The following is a 25,432-nucleotide window of genomic DNA, read 5'->3' as shown; positions in this document are numbered from 1 at the left end:
ACGTTCTCGAAAAATTTGGTTGTCAACGCTATTTTTTGGAGTTGATCTTGTTTGATTGACCCACTTGCTTGGACTAAATGTGTACTAAATCATGTAAATATTGATCGTTTGTCATGGTTCCCGGAAGTAGGACTGGAGCTGTATTTGACGATAATGCTTTGGTGACTGAATTTTGTATATGTTTTTCAAAATATGGCAGATTATTTGAAGTGTTGCTGGTTTCTTTCAAAACACAATTATCAGTGAAACGACATGTGAATTCATAGTGAAATACCCACCAATTGTCACACACATTCTGAAAATTTATGTAAATCATTCTCAAGAGATCTCAAGAATACAATAATCTTTCTGACAGTTCAGTTGAAATTAAATAAACTTACAATAACAAGTAACGATGGTAAATTTTGAGATACACAAAATTTGGACTGGGAACTACGTACGGTAGGCCAAGCAGACCTGAACAATTTCATTAAGAAAATGTAGTCATTGTTAAGATTTACAGAGGGAGGCAGGAAGGAAGAGTGAAACAATTTTACGTAGTAATTAAGTCTATTACACCAATAAGTGAATCCATAGAACAAGTAACGGTAGTACATTTTGAGAGACACTAATTCATTCACTGAACGAATTCAAAGAAGTGAACCACTATGCAGTGGCGGAGCCAGGGTGGCCCATGGACAGGAGCTGGCCCAATAGGCAGGTGCTGAGGAGTTTTTTTTATTTTTATATTTTTTTCATTAAAAAATTAAATAAATAGACTCTTCGCGGCAAGATTTGCAAAAATAGGCATCTACCGCCCTTTAAAAGGGCTGCAGCCCTTTCAGAGGGCGGTAAGGATGGCCACAGTGGCAGGGGACCCCTTACCGCCCTGAAAGGGTGGGTGGGGCTAACCGCCCTCTTAAGGGGCGAGTAGGAGGTAACCGCCCTCCCGGGGGCGAGTAGGCCTAGGTACGGTGAAATTGATTTATTTTTTTATTTTATATTTGTATTGCTCAATATTAAAAATAGTGCGCATTCGTTCGGTGAAAAATATTTGAAATTGATATGTTTCAAATTTTGGATCAAAATGGTAAAAAAAAAAAAAGTGGCCAATACGGCATAATGGAGTAGTGATATTTTGGAAAATATGGATAGTTGTAAATTTATCAATATTTTGGACAAGTTTACGTATTATTGGGAGGAAGAAAAATCAAATTTTGTGAACAAATTATAGATGTGAAGCACTCGCAGCATATTACGCGGCAATGAGGTTACAAACGGCGACAAACATTACATGAGACATACGGTGAAAAATATTACATGGGACCCTAACCACGAAGACACGATGACAAAAAATAGTGGCATGTACGGTACGCATAAAGACCTACCTAATAGCGTGCCGCTCCTAATCATAACTTGCCTTAGGGAGTGAAAACATGCCAGGTTATATTAGATGCTCTCTACTGAGTGCACCTAGGATATTTGCCCTTTCTCAGGGCATCGGGACCTTCCGTCTTAACATGACGGGCCCTCTCCCGCTTCCTTGCCCTCTCAGCTTCGCGGGCCTTCGACGCACTTGCGGCTTCAGAGCCTCTTCATGCTCAACCTTGCCGTCGAGTTCCCACGCACCATCGTCGCGCGCTCGAGGACGTCGCCTGGCTGCTCCGCATCTCCTCGCCGCACCACCACGATGGAGAAGGCATGGATGGGGACGGTGAGGATGACGCGCTCTTGGGACTCCCCAACACCGTGCAGAATGAGCCCATCCACTTCTTCATCTGGGACGACGTTGCGCGACTGCACACGGGCTCCCTCGTGGCGCGAGCGGACTCGGCGGCAAACCTCGCCTCGTTGGCCCGAGACAACCAACACTTCACCAAGTTCATCATCAAGGAGGACGGTGTGCCGCCGCTGCTTAAGCTGCTCAAGGAGGGCATGGACAACGGGCAGGAGACCACAGCGTGCACGCTGGGTCTACTGGGATGCGACCGTAAGAAATCAAGCACGACAGGATAGAACATGATACACAATTTTTACGTGGAAAACTCTTTTAGGAAAAACCACGGGTGCCAATCAGCGATCTTCACTATATCAGAGATGTGCACAATACAGGGGATTATAATGAGCTTCTTAACTCTCCTGGCAGCTTACAAGATATATTTATAGGGGTGGACACATACGACTCGAGTCTAATATGGACTGTTCCGGAACATGGACTAAAGACGTTCCTTATATGGTCCAACAAGAATTCAGATCATAATCCAACAGCGACGCCGAGAGCATGGACAAGCTCATCAAGGCCGGGATGTGCTCCGCCTTCGCCGTCGCGCTCAAGGAGTCACCCATGCACGTGTAGGCCGCAGTCGTCGAGGCCATCGCGACCCTCGCAGACCGGAGTTCCACGTGCCAGGACCTTTTCGTGCAGAACAACGTTGTCCGGTACCTCGTTGGCCACCTCGCCTCCGGGACCATTCACGAGCACAACAGGTACTCACTCTGTTGGCTCAAGTAGCTCTAAGAGAGAGAGGTGAGATACTGACGAGAGAGATAAGGGCATTCATGTTATTTTTAAACTATTCTTTCTTCTCATTAACTAAAAATAAATATTTTATTCAACGTGGTGCCTTGAGAACAAGGCACTCTTTCACCGTATCCGATAGCCAAAATCAATTTTGACGGTATCTTTGGGACAAAGCCACGCAAATCAGGTTCTTATAGACAAATCTCCCTTAAAAAAAAGGTAAGTTTACAAACTGCATTTGTAACTTTCAATAATACAATTAGAAAGCTTAAAAAAATCATAGCACCTTCAAAAGGCAAATTAGAAGGGGATCTCAAAATTTCTTAACTTTCAAAAAATGAATGGGAATCTCTTGAATAGATCACATAGATTTTGAAACATTCACTTCAACCTTCAAATGGAACGAAATTTTTTTGAATAAATCTTTCATATTTTTATTGCGGAATTATCTTTCAAATTTAGTCGCCCTTACTTCCGATCAACAGACTCAGGGCTTATGGTGTTGTGGGTGGAACAAAATTGTGTCAATAGCTCGATTGACCCGGGCTCGCGTTGCCTCGCTGTCCCACAACAGTACACTCTGGCCTCGAGTCCGCTTAATAACTTGGGAAAAGAGAGAGAGAAAGGGGTGTAGTGTGAAGGCACAATGCATGTACCGCTTGAAAATAAGTGGTGGGTATACACGAATCAGCTCTTCTGAATGTTAGTCACTATGAAAATGGTGATATTTTATAAGCTTTGAGCTCAAAGCCTCAGGCCCTGTTTGGATGTGTAGTATTTTTGGAGTTTTTAAGAAGATATCATGGTTTCTAGAGAAAACTGTAGTACTAATAACTCTGAGGTGTTTGGATATAACAAGGACCGTAGTTTTATAAACTCTAGTATATCAAATGCCATGGTATTTTAGAGTTTTAAAAAATCCACTCACACCATTTTTTTTCCTTCTAAAACCGAGCTCAACTCCTCGTTCGCTCGCACGTATCTACCGTATCCGGCCAGTGCGTTTTCATGCACTGTGGCATGCAACCTTTCTCGTAACATACATGCACGGATGCATCATGCTACACGCACATCACACCGTCTAATGCAATATTTCTCTCTTCTCTGAGAAAATGAATTTTATACGTGTCGTTTGATTACGGAAGCCTAATTTTAAATTTCAACTGTTAAATACTTCTAGTTGAATTAAAAAAACAAGTATTTACTAAGTGCATTCTCCTCGTATTTTGAAAGGCTCATATAAAACCTGTACTAATATAAAAAAGCACAAGTTAGGAGTGATCCAAATGATCTTCATCGTAAAACCCTTAGTAATCTAAAGGTTTGGGTTGCTCCGATGTCTATCGCTCTTTGTTCCAAACTATCACCCCAGATCAATTTGGAAACACCCAATCAATTAGTCTTGCACCATCTCCTCCTAAAATACCACTCCAATCGATCATTCCCGATGGAAAATCCAATCAATTAGTCATGCACATCTCCTCCTTCAAAAATCAATTAGTCCATATAAAAAGCTTCAGAAACTCCCTCCTTCCACAATTATTTTCAGCACGTCATAATTCTCCAACATCGCCTCCACACGTCCATGCCTACGTCAGCTTCCCGCACCTCGTCTCAACCTCCGTTGCATTCTCACTTCCACGCCACTACAGTTCTGATGAACTCCTGCAGGCAGCGAATTCTTGCTCGGCATCAGGTGAACTCCTGCATAGCGTCGCATCTGTGATGCCATCAGTCTCTATAGCCTCCTCTTGTGTGTCACTGGCGTCCACATCACTGTGGTTCTGAGGGGCTTCTCAAGATGGGTAACTCCTATGCCGCGTCTCCTTGTATCTACGCCATCGCTGGCCTCCCATGCCACTGTTAGGAGGGGCGCCTCTAGCAGCAAACTCCTATGCGTGTCCCTTGTGCCGTATGCAGTTGTATTACGCCGCAGTCATGTCTCTGCAATCGTCCCCGTGTCACGTCTTCATGCCACAATTATGTGTATGCAAACTCAATGTGAGGGCTAAGATTGTTGGAAGCAACTAGGACCGTCAAAAAAGCTCGAGGCTCATGAGTTACTTGAACTCGACTCGCTCTATGCTTAATTCAAGCTCGGCTCGAGATCCTAACAAGTCAAGCTCAAGCCTAGTTGTAGGCTCGACTATATCTTTGGCTCGGATTGAGTTTGGCTCGAGTTTCTATCAAACTTAAGCTTGAGACGATAAATTTACTCGAGTTTGAGTCGTTGACAACCTAGAAGCTACCAAGTCGTACCAAAGTTGTTGTCAATACACCATGCATATGGCTACTACCCTATGAGAGCCACACATATATAGGTTAATGCACCTATTTTTCTTTTACCCTACAGTTTTTTTTCAACATAAGCGCACAATTATACTTTCAGTTAAAAGCTATAACAAATGTTGGAGCAAGAGTTCGTCTTGCCCCAACAAGTACGGCGAGAGTTTCTTCTAAGAAGGAGACTCAAGCTTGGAGACAAAGTTTGAGAGGAAGGAACACCATGAATATATTGATGATAGAAAAATGTACCACTCTGTGAGGGGAGTACCACAGCGTTCGCTGTGGTGCGTTTCTGTTTTTGCCGTTCTCTTGAGTTTTTTCTCCCCTGTCTTTCAAAGGACCATGGCCTCCTATTTATAGGGCCATACGTAGCTTGACGTACAAGTTATCATAATGTACAAATATCCTGGATCCAGCTAAATTACTGAACCTTATCCCGGACAACTACCTTCTATCATGTCGGGAGATAAATATCCACCGTGGTAATTATCGTGATGCCTGCCCCCTGAAGCGGGCGAGCCAGTCGCCAATTGCGGCCCGGCGCTGTACTGTCAGGGGTGTCAGGATAACCCTTATCACGTCAGGGTATCAGAGTGGCGCCTATCAGCCTAGGCCTTTAATGTTGGTCACTTTCTGGCAGCCAAAGCACGATCGATGCTCCCCTTTCGGTAGATCTTCCCAGGGCTTGCTGACTCACCCCGCTGCCTTCGGGAAGGTGGCCCGATCATCCCGAGGCGGGGGCCTCGGGAGGCATAAAACATGGAGGTGAAGATGTTGGGAAGCGGGACCCCGGAGGGCCAGGACTTAGGGAGGCTGAAGCTTCGGAGGATCGAGGCTTCGGGAGGCCGTGTTTTGGAAGGTTTTGAGAGGTTGAACCGGTAGAGCCAAGGGAAAGCTTCGTAGGTGCGAAGGGGTACCGTGAAAAAATCTGATAATATCAAGATCGAGCTTCTAACAGAGGGTTTGGAGATCAAGACTTTAGAGGGACTGGATGATGATCTTCAACCATTATTCTCAGGCTAACTTATTTTCCCCAACAACAAACATACTTGCACTTGACTTAAAAATAATATACATGCAATTTTTATCATAAGAATTAAAATTGTATAATGAAACAACATATAATGAAATCTGACCACGCAATTACACGGGCACCTTGTTAATTAATAATAATAATAATCCGGTAACCCCCATACTACCTCCGAAGACTCCATGGCGATAAAAACTGTGGCCTGCAAATACTATAACATCCGTTTGGATCCTCAAACTGTGGTCTGCAAATACTACAACATCCGCGTTGTGGTTTTTCTCAAAATTAAAAAACTATAATATCTTTCGGACGTGGCGATAAAAACTGTGGTCTGCAAATACCATAACATCCAAACTGACCCTCAAACTGTGGCATTTTATGATAGCCGTACGAATGAAGTGGCGAAAATAAATTATTTACAGGTCTCCGGCTAATTGCGAGAAAATATACTAACCGATTCCATGTGCTCCGTTTCGCCAGCTGCTGCGCCTCTTCCCCTGATTAATCAGTCTAATTAATCCCCCTCGGTTCAATCGAAGTCTCATCGACCTCCTAAGCAAACAACGAGCTCAGCACAATCACCCCCGCCCAAGAAGCCAAAGGAGGAAGCAGGCGGCGGCGGCAGCAGCAATAGCAGCTAGAGAGAGAGAGAGAGAGACGGGAAAGGAGAGGGATCCCTGAATGGCGATGGGCGACGCGAAGCCGTCGGTGCAAATCCCGATGCCCAGCCGCGACCGGGACCTGCTCGTGCCGCCCGCCGCCGTCGCCACCCACGCGTCCCCGTCCGCCCGCGCCGGCGCCGACTCCGACGACGACGAGACCAAGCCCTCCTCCGCCTCCGCCGCCGCCGCCGCCGCGCAGACCGGCCGCGAGGTCGCCGCTCCTCCCTAGTCCCCTCCCCCTCGCATCGCATCAGATTTGATAAGCCCGAGAAGTAGTAATGCGTGATTTGAAATGTGATTGCTTTTTGGTGTTTCTTGGTACAGGCGTTCCATAAGGTTGTGCATAGCTGGGCGTCCAAGAAGTTCATGACCGGATGGTATGTTTGCTCCATGGGTTCCGAGTCTCTTCTCCTCAATTTCGTAGGATTTTACTTGTGCAGCCAGAATTGGATCCGAAATTTGTAAGATTTTACTTTTGCGATGCTGAATTGGGTGGATGGGCTGCCGCTGTAGTTGTGTAATGTGGAAAGACGGGATCTTTAGGATTTGGTATTTCTTTTGCGGAGTACAATTCAGTAGAAACATGAAAATTGCAGAAGTTTTCCTGCGTCTGCTATTTGATTCAGATTGTAGACCAAAGCTGTTTCAACAATGCAATAATACATATCATTTTTGAGTGAACTATCTATAGCCAATGCGTTTGCCTGCAATCAGTGAACTGGGATTCAAATTCTTAGCATGAACTCTGCATATATTGCAAACTGTTCCTGAACCTTTAATTGAGGGAATTGATTATTTGCCGCTGAAAGATTGACACATGGGGATTTGGCTGCCAATGCCTCATTGACATGTCATTTGAGATAAGGTTGTAGATTCTCAAGTGTCAAGTGCATCTCAATGTCAAGCAGAAAAGCTTAGAGCCTAGTAGAACTTTTAAATGGTTGGGTCAAGAGTTCCCCAATTATTTCTTGTTGACGTTCATTGAAAGTGATTTCCAAATGCAATGCAATAATGCATGGCACCGGCCATGCAAACATTAGCTATGTTTATTTACCTTCTCTTAATTCTGGAACATCAATGTTCAGGCACATGTGGCCCAATTGCCCTTATATGCTGTGCGCTGTGCTAGTTGGACTGATTTCTATTTTCCGATAATCTTGCTAGATAATATTGTCAGAGATTCCTTCTGTTGGGGGTAGATGGAACATTTTGAATATTATGTCTTCCTTCAGTGCTTTTGAATTGTTTGGTTTTAGAAGAGGTTTGATACCACTAGAATGGTGCATAGTTTCATTTCTATATTCACATGATTTCATATTCCATTGATACCGACCATAAATAACATCCATGGATTGAATTTATTGTAGAACCAAGCAGATATTAGCTAGATGCGGAATGAACTTAACCTAGACTTTCTGAAACTTGGTCAATTTGGAGGAATGGAACATGAATAATTGTTTCATTGTATCTTCCCTTCTTTTCTCAATGTCTCTCGCATTGTATCCTTTCAAGTTCATGAAGTCATCAATTCACTGCATTTCTTTTTATGTTTCTTCATTATATCTCGTGTTACTAATGATGTGGTCACAAAGCATAAAAGTAGCATGAATTGAATTGATTAATGAATTTGTATGGAGCTTTGGCTACATGAATGAATATTAGCAAACCAAATGTTTTTTTAGTTATTTTTTTGGGGTTAAAATATAGCTTATACATTTTTGCCTGTCATACGCCTTGTGAATATCATGTAAGCAAAAGTTTACTGATTTTATTATAAATGATAGAGGCAGTACTATGAAATTTATTCATCATTAAATCTCGGTGTTATGGATTCTAAGTATACAGAGTTGACTTTTTTTTTTGCAAGATGTTCTCTGTATCTATATGAAATCGACCATGGTACCATAAATTCTTTGGTTTCTCTACTTCTGTTGGTAAATGATCTCTTGAGAATGAAATTTGAGATGAAATGATGTTGGGATGATATTGTCTTCACTATTGTTTGGCATATTCACTGGTTATTGTAGTGCTGTGTGCTTAAGTAAGAAATTTAAGATTATTGTTGGTTACATTCTTTTGAAGTTGTCCCTGTATTACTGCGTACTGATGGGGTTCCCCTGTTTTTGTTGTAGTGTAATCCTCTTCCCAATTGCAGTCACATTCTATGTGACATGGTGGTTCTTTTGCTTTGTGGATGGGTTTTTCTCTCCAATATATGCTCATCTGGGAATCAATATATTTGGTATGCATGATACTTAAGCCACACACACTGATTGTTTCTCCAGTTTACTAGCTTTCATGACAGTCAGACCTGTACATCCTGTGATATGCATGTTCCATTTTGTTTTTTGGAGAATTAATAATGTTTACTTGTGTAGCGTACCAGTACCAACAATATTTTGTCAGTGTAGATTTGTAGATTCTTTAAGGACAGTAATTACGTCTTCTAGTTTTATGTCTTAACGAGCATTATAGACTTACTATAGATTGGTACAATGTAGTACAGTGATGTGTACCAATTATCATTGACATGTTGGGCAATCTTGAGGCCCAGTTATCTAAGTACTTCTCCATATATATGTAAAATGTAACATCAATTGGAGTTCTGAAACACAGACTCACTATAGATTGGTATATTGTAGTACAGTGATGTGTACCAATTATCATTGACATGTTGGGCAACCTTGAGGCCCAGTTATCTAAGTACTTCTCCATATATATGTAAAATGTAACATCAATTGGAGTTCTGAAACACAGTATGCTCTACTTAGGTTTTTTTTTTTTTTTTTTTGGCAATGTTGCTACATGAAACAATTAATGCTTATATTTCCTTATTATCCTCCCTTATTGATACGATTATTGCACGCTAGTGCATTTGAGACATTAGAATGTTGTTTTTTTAATCTAGTGATGGATTCAGCTTTCCTTGAACTTGGTTCCCAAGCTTCATCCTCTTGTTTACTAGTAGTTCCCTCTTTTAATTGTCTTATTGATCAGATACGTTTGAGCACATTTTCCCTAGTTCATGGCCGAGTTGCAGTGTATAGTATGCAAACTCATTCTCCTTTAACTTGTTCATGGAATCCTCTCTTGTATGTTTCGTTCTACTGTTGAGGTAGCTTTATCTGGGAATTCTTAGGATTTTTGTATGGATTTGCACTAGATTATGAAGTTGATGCTTTTCTCACCTTTTTGTAGGACTTGGTTTTGTAACTTCGATATCATTCATTTTTGTGGTTGGAGTGTTCATGTCATCTTGGTTGGGGGCGTCTATTCTTGGTCTTGGAGAGTGGTTTATAAAGCGAATGCCATTTGTTCGCCACATTTACAATGCTTCTAAGCAAATCAGTGCTGCCATTTCGCCTGGTTAGATTCATTACCTTTCGTGATTCTATAAATCTCAATTCAAATGGTGTTCACTTATGCAATTTTTGTGCAGATCAAAACAAGCATGCATTCAAGGAAGTGGTCATCATTAGGCACCCTAGAATTGGTGAATATGCATTTGGATTTATCACTTCAGAAGTTCTCCTTCAGGTTTGTTTGATATCACTATTTGAACTGGGGGATGACCATTTATTTCATAGTATCATGCTTATTTTTCATGCATTCCATTTGTGTATATTTTTCATCACATTCAGGTTTTTCTCACTTTTTTGGTAATGTTCTTAACATGTTTAAAATTGATACTACTGACAAATGTGATGCAGTCAATTTCATCCATATACATATTCCTGCTGTTCTGCAGAAGTTTTTTCATTACAAATCTTTTTGCTTAAGTTTTTAATGACATACTACTCCCGTTGCATAGAGAAGTGTCCCTAACAATTCAATCTAGAAATGAAACATGATCTGACCAAAAACATACATCTAATAAACCAACTTATACATATCTTATCTCTAAACGGCAAGGGCTTAGCAAAGAAAATTCTATCAGCTGCCTGTTGTGGGCTACAACACCGTGCAGTACTGTCCATGTTAACATTATCCACTGCATGTGACAAATTCTCCCGTCACGATATCTCAACCTAGATTTGTCGAGTGGCACCAACTGCTGAAGTACTTAGTGAACCCATGAGGGCATGTTCGGATGTTTACAGTGGGGCTGACAGATCCCATTCACACTAATATGGAGATGTAGACCCATGGCCATGAGCTTGGTCCGGGGCTTAGGCTGACAGATCCCATTCACACTATTATGGATATGTAGAGCCATGTTCATGAGCTTGGTCCAGGGCTTACAAGTATGTCAGTCAGAAATAATTAACCTTATTAATTACAATGGAAATGGTATTCTGGGGGTTCTTGGGGTGAAATTCTGTAAATGCTGTTCACTTGTGGTATTTACTGTAGAAAAATGGAGTGTTGTGAGGCTGTTATATTGGAGTGTGGTCTTAAAAAAGGGCTTCCTTAACATTTCTGTGTCACTTAATGTGTTGAGTGCTGATGTGGTAATTGCAGGATTTTCCTATGAAAATCACTTAGAATTAACAGGAGTTTGGGTAATTGTCATCAGTTGTGCTAGTACCATCTATTTATCTAAAGTGCACAGCAGCTTATAAATTGGGAAAATTGACACTGTCCTAAATAAACAGTCTCCGAAGTTCAACATGTAATTTCAGTTTGTGCATTTGATTCCTAAATATGTCCACCTGTATTAGTTTGGTATGTTAAATATGATATTCTCCATGGATATTGTCTCTATAATGCATCTCAGAATCATCGATATCATAGGTGAGACGAAAGTTTCTTGGTTTTCAAAATCGCGACTCAGATCGTAGAGTCATACGACTTTACAAACCCACCTCCGCCAAAACTACTCGAGTCGTACCTAAGTCGCATTTCATAGGATCTTTGTAGAATCGCGCTCCAGATCGTACGCGGCAGCTGGATTTGGTCCCTCCTCGCTCCTGCCGAGTCCAATCAACCATGCTTGTCGGCAAGTAGGGTGGATGTATAAGTGGATACCCACTGAACAGAAGTGACCTCCGTGGATTTGAGGAGAGGACTTGTGCTGCAATTGCTTGGGGGGAGAGGCCGCGACAGTAGAACACGAAGCTGGATTCAAGAAGGGGAGGGTGTCGGAGAGTGGAGGGGATCTGCGGCGGGTTGCGAGAGGAGACCAACACTCCTGGATGTCGTCCCTCATCCGTAAATAAAAGGCTTGAGGAAAGGTTTCTACTTTTGGGCTGTACATTGGCTTACTCTTGGGCCTTACCTGGTTTATCTTGATTGGGTTACGATGTTTTTTACCACCCGAGGTCCATTATCTCCCAGGCCTATAATTTTTATCTGTTTTGAACCCATGACCAGCATGCAAACATGGTATTATGGTTGGTTATGCTACCTCAACCTTTGCATGTGAGCAGAGCATATGGTTTATTAATCAGATATGGTGTCAAAGGACTTAAATAATCCTTAGAACTACATAGCAAATTGATAAATGTAATATTTGGTATAATCAGGTAGAATCTTCTACGTCGATCCTATGACTGGTGATCCTACCATCGAGTCTCCAATCCAATTTAGGATCTGCTATTCTGACAACCTTGTTCTGGACCCAGCTTTTCCAATTTGCATTGATGGATTGCGTACCTAAGGCCAATTAAGCTCATATATAAAATATTACTGATGCATTAGTTTCTTGCTTCTCAGGGTTATTCCAGTGAAGAACAGATGTGCTGTGTTTATGTTCCGACCAATCATCTCTATATTGGTGACATATTTTTGGTCAACTCAAGTGATGTGATTAGACCAAACTTATCTGTTCGCGAAGGCATTGGTATGCCCATCTTCCCCCTTTATCCCCCTTGTTTATACTTGCATCCTGATACATATACTTTGAATGACTGGTAAAAAAAATTCCATTTTTTTTTGCAGAGATTGTTGTCTCAGGGGGCATGTCAATGCCTCAATTTTTATCTATTCTGGAAACCGAGCCGAACCAGTTGACCAGGATCAGATCTACTCGAAGCTGAGATAGCTCTCGCATGCTAGATTTCATTTGTAATTCTGTGTTTTGAGCCCTTGCTTGTTTCTGTAAGTACAAGAGTAGGATCTGATAGAATGTACAGTTCTCATGGGTGGAATGCAAAGTCTGCCTGTAGACGCAGCATTTACTCACCTGGGTGTGCATGTGTGTGGGTGCTCGCTTCTATGGTAGTCTCAGATCCTTCAGTAATCTAACTTAGCAGCCGCATTAGAAGCAGAGTTGACCTGTATTGAGATGTCAGGTTTGGCCGTGGAGGAATTTCTTGTTAGGCCTGTTTGGGTGGTAGGATTTGGATTCAATTTTTTATTGTCTAGTTCGAACTCCATCTATACCTGTCAAATTTTGTGAATAATCCCCCCCCCCCCCTCCAAACACCCTCAGTCGTTGTTGCTGGGATCTTAAGCTATTGTTATGGCATAGACACGGTGCACGCAGTGCATTGTTGCTGCATGAGATGTGTGGTCTGGTCCTTATCACTGAATATTGCATACATCACGGATGGATGAATGGGCATAGAATAACACATGAGTTATTGATCGCCAATAGATCAAAGTGCTTCAACAAAGGATTAGAGCAATTTACCAGCGTGGATGCCGCCAGGCAGTAGCTTGGTTCAATTCTACTGCACATACTCCTAAACATGGCCTAGACAACCAAGCTTCTCTACTACTCTGCAAGTGTGAAAGGCCTGTTGCAGTTTCCGTGCCCTTGTCAAAGAAAGCATGCTGCCCGTTTCTTCAATTATGCTACTAGTCGAGTCAGTTACCAGCAACTGGACTGAGTTGGACGATAATATGTTAACTTGGACAAGAATGAATGAGTCTTTGAATTCCTATCCTCATGAAGATCAATGCCCCAACCCAATTCTTTTGAGCATGCTAATACATAACACAACTTTTGTTTTACCATATGCAGGTCTAGACCACTGCGGTGGAGTCCCAGTAATATTTTTAACCGGTACGTTTAATACCGGTTGGTAGCACATAGAGTTGTTCAGTTATCTCAATTCAGTCCAATGATGGACACAAACTTTTTAAATCTTCTTTGCAAAATGAAGGTCAGCTGAAGTTAGTGTGTAGTGACTTATCGTTCTCCATACTTTTTCAGGGTCGGAGGAAAGATCGTTTCTCTGAAAGAATTAAACAAACACTGGAAAGAATTAAAACAACAACTGGCATGATTATCTCGCAAATTTTAGAATTAATAACTCAACTAAAATTGGTGAGATCTTGGCACTTCGATAATGCACTCGTGACAGTTATTGCTTGCTTATCATCAAATTAATTGAACTGCTCTTTCGCTACCTCAGTAATCTTCAACATCTTGTTGGTTCCAATTTCTACGAAAATGTCTAATGTGTTAGAAGAATGGGATGAAATGCTATAAATTAACTCTATTCAACATCTCATACATTACCACTAGTTTATGTGACTTTAGAAAGAGCGATTGCGTCCATATATAGATTTGTCACAGCAAATGTTCATGCATGACAGGAAGCATTAGCGCCCTGCGAGGCTGTGAGCGTGCAGTTTGAGAACGCCATGTACATGATCTAACGGATGATATTAGTCCAGAGAGTAACAGAAAAGCATTGCTAAAATGAGCTGATCATCTTTTTTTCCTATCAAAAGGAACTTCGCCAGAACCCTTACAAGCGAACAAATTTCAGAACTCATAACTTTTTAGTAGTACTGGAAAGAGTAACGCATAGCTTAGGACGGAAGAAACTTCATCCAGAAGATTAAGCACCAGATCGTAGCAGATAAACAATTCAATATTACACACAGCTTCAAAATAAGTCAAAAGTCTATTTTACCCGCCAATTCAATATCTTTTTTTCAGGAAGGGCATTATTTTGTAATATTACAATGCAATGAAAACACGTAAGTCTAGTAACATATTATGATTTGTCGAGATTGAACAGTTCGATTAGGCTCAGGCTTATTTGCTCGAGCTGAGCTTACATCGACGATCTTACTCAAAACAAGCTCAAGCTTAATAGTCATAGTCATATGTGATGTCTAAGTCTAACCACTGAGGAAACATTTGATGTTCCAGTATCGAGCTTACATGCATGATCTTTCACCGAGCTAGTTCGAGCTTTAACAGAGGCTAACTCGAAGCTCAAATCGTAGCCTAGTGCTTGCTCGAGCTCGGCTCATTGACAATCGATCATTTGTCCGGTGTCATATATATGAACATACCACCTAAGGTTCTTCCTTGATGGAATATCCAACATGATTGTATGAGCAATAACTTATGCAACAATGGTTCATTTACATTAGTTGTAGAATCGAGTTAAAGATACTTGAAAGGATGCATTCACATCTTTATATACACCATAAAAATTAATTTGAACATGAATATACAATTAAAAAATGAGAGGTACAAGCCCAAGCTGTTGAATCCGTATCTATATACAAGTAAAGCACATAGTGTACAGCACAAACAACTCGCAAGCATTTTGACCATCTATAAATCATATTTCCACAAATATGTCAGCATGCCTGAACCCCGGGTGGCTCATGTGCGGCTTCCGAGTGTGCTTGTGTTTGGGTCGGAATGGGAGAACTAAACGCGTGCGTGTGGGCTCGAGGCCAACTGTAGCCATTATGTTATAAGCTGGCAATGAGGGAGAGAGAGGGTAGACAATTGTGAACAAACTAATCATCTTCTTCTCCAAGCAATGCTTCTCCTCTCCCAACTCTCTCTGCTGTTCTGCTATTTTTTCCACTGATTTCACTATTCACCGTATGCTTCTGTTGTTCCGCGCCTGAAGTCTTGCCGAATTCCCTCCTCTGCTCGCCACTGCTAACAATCGGTACTTAGAGCACGATCCTGGAGACCCACGAACACTTCACCCACTTCCAATACAAGTTAGGAGCGATGGATCCAAGCACCAAAGCGATCATCAAAGAGATGAACAAGAGATTCACTGAGTTCGATCTCAAGTGGGAGAAGAGGTTTTTGGAGCAAGATCAAAAGAAGGATGAATGGGTGGTGGCGCTGGAGACTACCAATGTGGCAATCAAGGCGTGGAAGCCGCACATCGAGTCCACCATCGACGACACCAAGGTTGAAGTGGGCAAGCTCAACAAGCACTGGGAGTGCAAGGTGCTTCAGCAAGCAATGAGCGCTCCAGGCTTTCTCGCAAACCTAGGATCAGCATCCGTGCGCCCACCTGCCAGAATCAATGTCGACGGTCCTGATGGCCATTGCGTCGTATAGAACCACCGGAAGGTTGGGTTTGGGTCGATCACTGGCCTAACTCATCTCCCGATCAAAGGTACCACCGATTCATACATGCATTCTCCAAATTAATTTCATTGCGAGTTGGCTCATCGTTACCAGGGTAGTACGTATAGCAGTGAGAGGTTGGGCTTTGGGGGAAAATTACCTAAGATGAATTTCCCTCAATTTGATGGGGGAGAATCCGAGGTTGTGGCAGACTATATATGAAAACTATTTTGAAATGTACTCGGTAGAACGATCAATGTGGATCAAGGTGGCGACGATGCATTTCACTAGGCCGGCTATGCGCTGGTTGTAGTCCGATGAGCGTCAATTAGCCAATGCTAGTTGGGAGGAATTGTGTTGGATTATCCAGGAGAGGTTTGGGCGTGATCAGCATGAATCGTTGATTCGCCAACTCTTTCACATCAAGCAATCCAGTACTGTCACCGAGTACATTGAATAATTTTCACAGTTAGTGGACCAGCTAGATGCTTATCAAGCTGTGACTGATCCATTGTATTACACGATGTGTTTCCTAGACTTCACGATGATGTTAAATCTATTGTTGCCATTCAAAGGCCTTCAAATTTGGATGTTGCTTGTGCGCTGGCTTTGTTGCAGGAGGAGATCGATGATGGTAGCAAATGGAAGGAGTTCAAATGGCCGGACGCGTCATACTTCACCAAGACACCGCAACGAAGTCCCTTACCACTACCACTGCCACCAAAGTTGGACAAGCCTGATGGCTCTGTGCCAGCACAAGACAAGCGGAGCATGGATGCTGCACACGTACAAATTCCAGAAGAAAAGTTGGTGTCACTTTGCGCTTATAGGTGTGAACGAGGTCTCTATCAACGCCGCGTTGAGAAATGGAAAAAGGGCCACCGATGTGCCTCCACAGTACCCTTACACGCTCTTGAAGAAGTTTGGTATCTATTCAAGTGTGAGGATACGGATGGTGTGCCAACTGAGTATGAAGCAGTGGATAGTACATTGATGGCCATTTCCCGGGAAGCTATCACTGGCCAAAGTTCCCCGAAAACACTGAAGATGTCAAGTATGATTCAGGATATTGAGCTATTGGTGTTAATTGACTCAGGCAGTTCACATTCGTTTGTCAGTAGCAAGGTGGCTGAGAAGTTACAAGGAATAGCTGCTATGGCAAGACCAATTAGAGTTCAAGTTGCTAATGATCCTATACTAGAATGTGCTCAGGAATTAGTTCAGGCAACTTGGTTACTAGAGGGTTACCAGTTTCAGTCTACACTAAAAAAAATTACCCTTGCAATGCTATGATTTAACTGTGGGAATGGATTGGTTGGAGAGCCACAGTCCTATGAAGGTGGATTGGGCCCTCAAGTTGATGTAGATTTCATACCAAGGAAGATGTATTACTCTCCAGGGATTCCTTGATGCCATTCCTGAATGCACGGTGATAAAATATTCAGTATACATGATTTGTCAAATTCTAAACAACAATTGGTCACAGCATTACCAGCAGCCATTCAAGGATTGATCTCCAAGCACTCTGAGGTATTCCTTACTCCTAAGCGTCTACCTCCTTCTAGAGCATGTGATCATATTATTCCACTAATTCTTGGGGCTAGGCCAGTGAATGTGCGGCCATATCGATATGCTCATGCACCGAAAATTGAGATTGAGCAATAGTTTTCAGAAATGCTTGACAATGGAGTAATCCAATCGAGCAAAACTGCCTTTTCCTCTTCAGTGGTGTTGGTGAAGAAGAAAGACGATACATGGTGGTTTTGTGTTGATCATAGGCATTTGAATGCTCTAACCATGAAGATCAAGTATCCGGTTCCTATAATAGATGAACTTCTGGATGAGTTGGCCCATGCTTGCTGGTTTTCAAAGCTAGTTATCATTAGATAAGGCTAGCACCAGGAGAGGAACATTAAACTGCTTTTCAAACTCACCACTGTCATTTTGAATTCAAGGTTATGGCCTTCATTTTGTCTAGTGCTCCTACTACTTTCCAGGGGACCATGAATGTAACATTGGCACCACTTTATGCGCAAATTTGTGTTGGTCATCTTCGATGACATTTTGATCTTATAGCCATACCTGGGAAGGCCATCTACAACACTTAGAGCAGGTATTGCAGTTGTTACAAAAAGATCAGTAGCAAGTCAAGCTCAGTAAGTGCTCTTTTGGCCAGCAGCGAATTACTTACTTAGGCCATGTGATTAGCAGTAAGGGAGTAGCTACAGATGATGAGAAAATAGAGGCAACCAGATCATGGCCAGAGCCTGATAATTTGAAAGAATTAATAAGCTTCTTAGGCTTAGTTAGGTATTACAGGAAGTTTGTCAAGCATTATAGGAAGTTTGTCAGGCATTTTGGTGTTATCAGTAGACCTCTGTCAGATCTTCTTAGGAAACACACTGTATTTGTGTGGACAACTGAACATCAAGGAGCTTTTCTGACCCTTAAAGAAGCCTTATGTTCTGCACATGTGTTAGCAATTCTCAATTATGCAGATGCTTGTGACCATGGTGTTGGTGCAGTCCTCTTATAGGAAGGACATCCTCTTGCATTTGTCAGTAAGGCACTAGGACCTTGCACTCGTGGCATATCTACTTATGAAAAGGAATACTTGGCTATTTTGATTGCAATTGAGAAATGACGCTCATACCTCCAGCATGAGGAATTCACCATCTTCATTGCTCAGCGTAGTTTATCTCATCTGACAGAGCAGCGTTTGCACATAACTTGGCAACATAAGGTTTTCACTAAACTCCTTGCTTTGCAGTACCGCATAGTCTATAAGAAGGGATCCAACAATACGGCTGCTGATGCCTTGTCACGCCGGCCACACCCCTCTGACTCTCTATTGTCCATTTCATCTTGCAGTCCTCAATGGTTGGAGAATGTCATTCAGGGATATGCTTTTGACCCACAAGCACAATGCCTTCTCACTGAATTGGCAGTTCAAAACAATGTTGAGGGAAAGTTCTAACTTCACTCAAGTGTGATTCATTGCAATGGGCGAGTTTGGTTGGGCAATAACAAAGATTTGCAACAGAAGTTCATGAGTGCTCTGCATAATAGCGCTATTGGTGGTCACTCAGGATTCCCAGTCATTTACCGAAGAATCAAGAAACTCTTCACATGGGAAGGTATGAAAATGAATGTTCAGACCTTTATAGCTTCTTGCACTACATGTTAGCAGGCCACACCAGATAGGGCGAGATATCCTGGCTTGTTGCAGCCGCTGCCAATACCAAATACTATTATTTCTGACCGTGACAAGATCTTCACCAACATCTTCTGGCGGGAGCTCTTTCAACTTTCAGGTATGCAATTGCGCATGAGCACGACATATCATCCGCAAGCGGATGGACAAATAGAGTGCATCAATAGAGAACAAGGTTAGACCTCCAAAATTGTCACAGGTTGCTTTACAATCATACTGCAGACACTATCAATATATGTTTGTGTCAACCGGCATGCATATATCAGTTTGTGAACTCCTGACAGAAAGGTACCTGATATAAACAAGAGCTTGTTAGATGAATGTACATTCATGCACTCCTACAAGGCACGTGCAAAATATTTCTGCAAACAGGCTAACTGGTGCAGATGTAGATCTCTTTAGAGGCTCTTCGCACATGCTCCTTCTAGACACAAAAGACATTGTTTCGGTATGCTTGCAGTCAAACTTTTAAAATTTAGCTATCGATAACCATTTTAATGCTAAGATTGAACATGTAACAGCGACAACCTCTATATACATTTTGTCCTGGAAACTAGTTTCTAATTTATAATTTTTTTGTATTTTATATTACAAATATATTAAATAGAAATTAATGGGAAAGCTAGTTTTTTACTCCCAACATCTAGTTCATTTTAGGGAATCACTCCCACAAAATTACTCTGGGAGCTGAAAACTACAAAATACTGTTTGGCAGAGCTCCCACTGATTCCGCTCTGAAAGCTGATCTAGAAGCTCTGCCAAACAGGCCCATGAGATGTACTCATTGAAGCTCTTCTATGACTTTCATGTGTAGGTCAACTCAATTCAAAATTGGATAAAATATAAAATGATACAAAAATATAGGTTAGATATATGATCACATCTAAAGGTAGTAGTTACATGATAAAAGAATAATATATGCAATGCTTAAGTTGCTTTGTGTTGATGCCGTGGAAAACAAGTATTGGTTTGCATATTTGTGGTGAGATATTTAGAGCTTCATAAAATATTCATAGGGAATCGAATGAAGGAAAATTTTGTATTAAAATTATAGCTATCGATGAGATCTACAACTTTGTATTTGACAACTTTTTTATTCAAAGTAATTTAGATGCCCTAATAATCTTCAAAATCTTTACACAACAAAGGTCAAAAAGAAAAAAATAATCCATTACTATCAGCAAATACTTTGAGGTGGGATGGTAAGAAAGATTCACGCGAGATGAGAGGTCACGAGTTTGAATCCCATGAACCACAAGTGTGAAAATCATGAGATTTGTAAGGGGTGTGGTCATGGGTTTGAATCTCATGAAACACAAGTGTGTGAAAAAATACCATAATTTACGGTGATCACACTGTTTGTAAGGTGACCTATTTTTTCAAAGGGACCTATCCAATTTAATTCAACTTAAGTACGAGTCTTCGTGGCTTCTATCTATTGATGTTTTAGGGTTTTTTTTTTTGTCTATCAGAGCTAGCCAAACTTAGTATGCATCATCTACTAGGTAATTTATCTAAAGATATTAGGTTAAACTACTAAACCCAGACTTCTCTTCATAGTTATCCAAAATAAAACAAACTTATCTACATAATTGATGCTCTCAACATCATGATCACTTGTCTAAATAATATGTTATTATATCTTCATGATGCACTTCTTTGACCTTGATTTTGATCCTTTTAAGGTGTTTGGAACCCAAGTTCATCGTATAGCATCTATGAGTAGACTAAATTTTGCATACTAGCAAATTTTATTAGTCTTATTAACTATGTTAATATTAATCATCAAAATTATATTGACTCAATACTAGAGTAGTTGATCTTTCATGCACCACAAACATGGTGCTCTTTCTTGCAAAATTCGTAGCTGTCCCAACACAGATTGAATCCATATTATCTTGATCGTGGCATTAGCATGTCGTTTGTACTCTGACTTGGTACTGTACTATGAAACCTTGGCGTGCTTTCACAAACTCCAGGTGAAACTGTGATTTTGCAGTGCAACTAGAACGAATCCAGTAACTTATTACAATTTCTCGATCTCAAGCAGTTCGATTAGGCTCAGGGTTACTCGAGCTGAGCTTACATCAACGAGCTTAAATGAAGCTCGAGCTTAAACTCATGATGTCTAACCGTTGAGGAAACACTTGTGTTTTATTATCGAGGTTATGTAATCTTGTATCGAGCTAAGTTCATGTTTATTTTAACTAGGGATAAAAAAAGCAGTCTGTAGATTGAAGATTATAAAAAGTTGGATCGTTAAAAAAGATAAGGGTCAAAAGACTATTAGCTGTTTGGTAACTTGAATTTTAAAGAGATTAGATTATTATTTTAAACGTTAAAAATCTGTAATACTCTCTTACTCTACTAGCGCATCAACCTGTGCGACTGCACAGGCTAGAAATTTAGCTTACAGCTGAATTCTAGATATTTATATTAATAATGGTTGTATGCTAAGATACATCAGCTATTTATATTTAAATATTAGGATGTAAAATATAATGTAATTTTTGTTCATAATATTGGAATCATGTTTATTATTTGTGAATAGATCTAATTTATAATTTTCATTTTATGTGTTATGCAAATTGATTTTTATTGTTTCTTGATTTTTTGAAATTATTATTATTTTTAATGTCATCACCGAATCTCATATTATTTTTTATGTGAGAATCCGTAATATGTTTGCGTTCTGTTGTTTTAATTTTGTAATGTTTGATTATACACATATTTAATTGGCATATTTTAATTGATTTGGAAAAGTGTATTGATTGCTAACGTAATTAAGTTGGAGTTTGCTAACTAATTTTATTGGACAAAGGGTATCTATAAAAAAAAAAGAAAAAGCAAGGCAAGAAGTAGTCTTGGAGTTGGACTCTATGATTTATTTTTTAATCTTTTGTTTCTTTTGATTATTGATCTATGGTTACAGTTAGTCAATCAACCAATTCGACGGTCAGATGTTTTGCTTTTTTATGAGAATTTCTAGGATTTTTTTAGGATTAATATAAAGGCACTAAAAGGAGCCTCCAATTAGTAAATATAAGATTTCTTCTCCAATTTTTCTCCCCACATGATGCTATCAATCTCTCTGCTCTCTTTCTCCTCCATTTTTTTCTCCCCACAGCTGTGCAGCAACCCACGCCGGCCAACCACAGCCTGGCACCCCTCCATCTTATCTCCTCCACTCAGCTCCTGCTCGCTTCATTTTTCTCTCTCAGCTGCAAGGAGCAGCAGCTGCTCCTTTCTTCCTCCTTGCTCCTCTCGGCCAAGCACAGAACAGCAGAGCAGCTCACACGCGCCTCTCTCGTCGACGTGCTGGCGCTTCGGGACGAGGCGGGCGCGGCCGTCGCGAAGCGCGAAGGAGCCGTGGCACTCGTCGGCCTCGGAGAGGAATGTGACTCCGGGGACGGTCTCCCACATCCGGCGGCGAGGTTGGGAGGGCGGCGCTGCAGGCAACGCCGACCGGTGGTGGGCCGCACAGGGGTGGCAGCGACGTGGCTGCATAGGAGCGGCGGCAGCTCGATGGGAAGAGGTGGCACAACGCGATGGGGAGGTGCGGCGCAGTGGTGTGAGCGACGGGGAGGTGACTGGGGGCGGCGGTGTCGAAAGAGCTGCGAGGTGGCTCGATGGGCAATAGCATGGGCGGGTAATTTCGATGTATAATTCGTAAAAAAGCTGAAGGAGACTGGATTGTTGGATTACAACAATCCAAGAAGTGGATTGTTATAATCTGTGGTAATTAAGATTGTAAAAGTTAGAATCTACAATCCTAAACTGAAACAAATATGATCTAACCAAGGTCGAACTTTGACACAGATCAACTCGAAGAGCTTGGCTCATTGACTTGTTGGAAATTAAACTTGGAGTTAATATATCCAACAAGACTGTATTAGCAATAACGCAAGCAACCATGGTTCATTTACATCAAGTATACCATAATTGGGTTAAAAATAACTTTAAACGATGCATACAAATCCTTATGTACACCATAAAAATTTATATAAAATGAATACATACAATTAAAAAGACGAGAGATTCAAGCCATAGCAGTTGAATCGTTATCTATATGCAAGTAATGCACGTAGTGTAGAACACAAGCAACTCCCAAGCATTTTGACCAGGAAATCCCGCACGGGATCCTTCACACTTAGAATTGCAACTTGCTAGCGAATGTCTGGCCAAACTTCCATCCTCGTGGCACCACATTTGTGAATACAAGAGTACGGCCATCTGTGTTGGTGACTCTAAATGAGAGCATTTGCCCAGTAAAGTATGCAAGAGAATGCCAGTTTGCGCCCCAATTACGTGCCATTGGCATCCAATCAGTCGAATCCGCACTCTTGACATCCATCGATTTGATCGAGCCGGCGGCTGCAACATTGGTCACCAGTACAAGATTGAAGTAGTCATGCCCGTTGATCGTGAACCGCACCCCACCCCGCTTCATGCAAGGAACTCTGCAAGTAAGATTTTCTATTAAGATATTCAAGCATGTGATTTTTTTTTTGGGACAATTCTTGACCTCTTGCTTAAGAGAGTAGAAAGTAGAAAAGAACAAGTTAAACCTGCACACCTTCTGTACATGACGGGGATGATGCCTCCCCGGTAGACTCCGATCTTCTCCCAGGCCGGCTGCGCCATGTCGAAGTGCGGCCGCGGCGGGTTGCACCACCCGCCGTTGTCGCTGGGGAGCTCCCAGTTGGGAGGGCAGAAGTTGGTGGCCGTGATGGTCACCGTTACGCCGGGCTTGCACCACCTTGGGTCCGCCGTCTTGCGGTCGCACGCGATCTTGTAGCACTGCCCGCACGACGCGCCGTCGTTGAACAGCGCCGTGCTCAGCGCCGCCGTGCGCGTGCCGTACCCCTGCGTGTACAGGTTTCCATACCCGCACGCGCCACCTGCAACACGCGTCCGCGCGCACAGGCACATCAAAAGATATTTAAGATTCTAACAGTCTGTCTAGCGCTTGCATGCGCTCAAAGAATGACATAAGCAGCTAGCTAGCTAGTTACCCATGGTGCCGGAGGCATCAGCGCCGCCGTAGAACGTCGCATTCGCCTTCAGCCATCCCGTCGGCGCCGGAGCCGACGATGAAACGGTCGCTACGTCATCCGTGGCCACGGCCAACGCCCAGCCTACTGCGAGCAACACGACCGCAAGAACTCGAGCTGGAGCCATGCGGATCGACCGAGAAACAAGACTTCAAGAGCTCTTGCTGGAGCTGATCAGAAAGTTAGAGACCAAGAACTGTATGCGTTGTGTTTGCGCCTGTGTGATTGTACGTAAAGATGGATTTGGTGATCTGATGATTGGACGATAATTGGGTTCGTGCATATATAGCCTTACAAATCACACGATCCGTTGGTGGCTTGAGGATTAAATAAACAAAAGCCGTCGAATGAAGCAGGCCGGCGTACACATGCGCATGGCCGCGTGCAGCCGCACCATGGCTTACGGGGAAATCAACAGACGCGCAGACACGTAAATCCACTGTACATTTTGGCGATCTTTGCTTCGTTTTTTTTTCTTTTTCAGATAACATATTTGCTTACTTTTGACGGTGAAATGAACTGTTCCGCACTTCCCATGTTCAGGCTTCTCCTCTGTCTAAGAAAGGATGTCGTGTGTTCCTTGAGTCATACGAGTGATCCTGCATCTGGACCGCATCAGCAGCAGCGCCCACCGGCGTGTAACCATTACTTCGCATAGACACATTGAGTTACCAATAAGCGAAGTGTTCGATTGTCTAATCTTAGTCGAGCTTGGCAAAAAAAAAAAGTGGCATACATTGACATCCTTCTTATACGTATCAAACAGGTTCATGTAGCTGTTGATTGACTCATTTCCTGAAAAAAGTCATAAATAATACTCCCTCCGTTCAGAAATAGTAGCTATATTTTAGTTTAGGAAAGATAAACTTTGTGTATTTTGACTAACATTTAATCAAATTATAAAAATATTTAGTGTATAAAAATTATACAATTAAGTTCATAATCAAAGTAATTTTACATTATAGTGATTTTGTAGCTATAAATAATATATTTTGTGAGACAAACTTAGTCAAAATCTAACTATAAATAATATACTTATTCATAGTTATAAATAATAATATTTTGTGAGAAAAATTAGTCAAAATCAAACTTCGAAGACCGTGTCTAAAGGAAATAGATCTATTATTTTTAATCAGATGGAGTAATTGGTAGCAAGATTTTAATATTATAGTCCATGTTGATTCATGTACCAGTACTAGCTAGTAGCATGGTTTTTGTTTCCGGCTTGCAAATTTTTTCAGGGGGCATCAGAATGACTGGAATTCGCTAGTTCTGTTTTCGACCAAAATTATGTAAAAATGTTTAACATAATTTATATCTTTAAACTTTATGCAAATGATTAAACGTGGATTATCTTCCCTATGAACTCGACATTATCTCTGGGTCTGGTAACTTTGTTACGAAGCTTCTGTGGTTGAGTGCGACCCTCATGCATTGCGATTTCTGGTTTTTGCTCG

General features: G+C 41.6%; 2 protein-coding genes across 2 annotated transcripts; one reads left to right on the top strand and one right to left on the bottom strand.

Moving 5' to 3' along the window:
* The first annotated feature begins 6,255 nt into the window (after positions 1–6,255).
* Positions 6,256–12,795, top strand: LOC133918771 (protein LIKE COV 1-like). Its single transcript, XM_062362820.1, has 7 exons — positions 6,256–6,689; positions 6,803–6,855; positions 8,611–8,720; positions 9,677–9,844; positions 9,918–10,015; positions 12,134–12,260; positions 12,359–12,795. Exons 1-7 carry the CDS (start codon positions 6,498–6,500, stop codon positions 12,454–12,456), a joined length of 846 nt encoding a protein of 281 aa, XP_062218804.1. The 5' UTR covers positions 6,256–6,497; the 3' UTR covers positions 12,457–12,795.
* Positions 12,796–22,822: 10,027 nt separating this feature from the next.
* On the bottom strand, positions 22,823–24,251 carry LOC133917456 (expansin-A24-like). Its single transcript, XM_062361355.1, has 3 exons — positions 23,937–24,251; positions 23,498–23,822; positions 22,823–23,381 (listed from the first exon to the last, which is right to left on the bottom strand). The coding sequence occupies exons 1-3, from the start codon at positions 24,100–24,102 to the stop codon at positions 23,072–23,074; spliced, it is 801 nt and encodes a 266-aa protein (XP_062217339.1). The 5' UTR covers positions 24,103–24,251; the 3' UTR covers positions 22,823–23,071.
* Positions 24,252–25,432: the final 1,181 nt, after the last annotated feature.

Source organism: Phragmites australis, chromosome 5, assembly GCF_958298935.1.
Source record: "Phragmites australis chromosome 5, lpPhrAust1.1, whole genome shotgun sequence".
NCBI lineage: Eukaryota > Viridiplantae > Streptophyta > Magnoliopsida > Poales > Poaceae > Phragmites > Phragmites australis.
The sequence above is the reverse complement of the archived record's forward strand: the minus strand, read 5'-3'. Positions and strand labels throughout refer to the sequence as shown.

Excerpts from the sequence above, each read along its gene's own strand:
- LOC133918771 (XM_062362820.1), top strand. The coding sequence starts at position 6,498 with ATGGCGATGGGCGACGCGAAGCCGTCGGTGCAAATCCCGATGCCCAGC. Across the intron at positions 10,016-12,133 it reads CTTCAGAAGTTCTCCTTCAG|GGTTATTCCAGTGAAGAACA; the intron begins GTTTGTTTGATA and ends CTTGCTTCTCAG. Across the intron at positions 12,261-12,358 it reads ATCTGTTCGCGAAGGCATTG|AGATTGTTGTCTCAGGGGGC; the intron begins GTATGCCCATCT and ends TTTTTTTTGCAG.
- LOC133917456 (XM_062361355.1), bottom strand. The coding sequence starts at position 24,102 with ATGGCTCCAGCTCGAGTTCTTGCGGTCGTGTTGCTCGCAGTAGGCTGG. Across the intron at positions 23,823-23,936 it reads TGATGCCTCCGGCACCATGG|GTGGCGCGTGCGGGTATGGA; the intron begins GTAACTAGCTAG and ends CGCGTGTTGCAG. Across the intron at positions 23,382-23,497 it reads ATCCCCGTCATGTACAGAAG|AGTTCCTTGCATGAAGCGGG; the intron begins GTGTGCAGGTTT and ends TCTTACTTGCAG.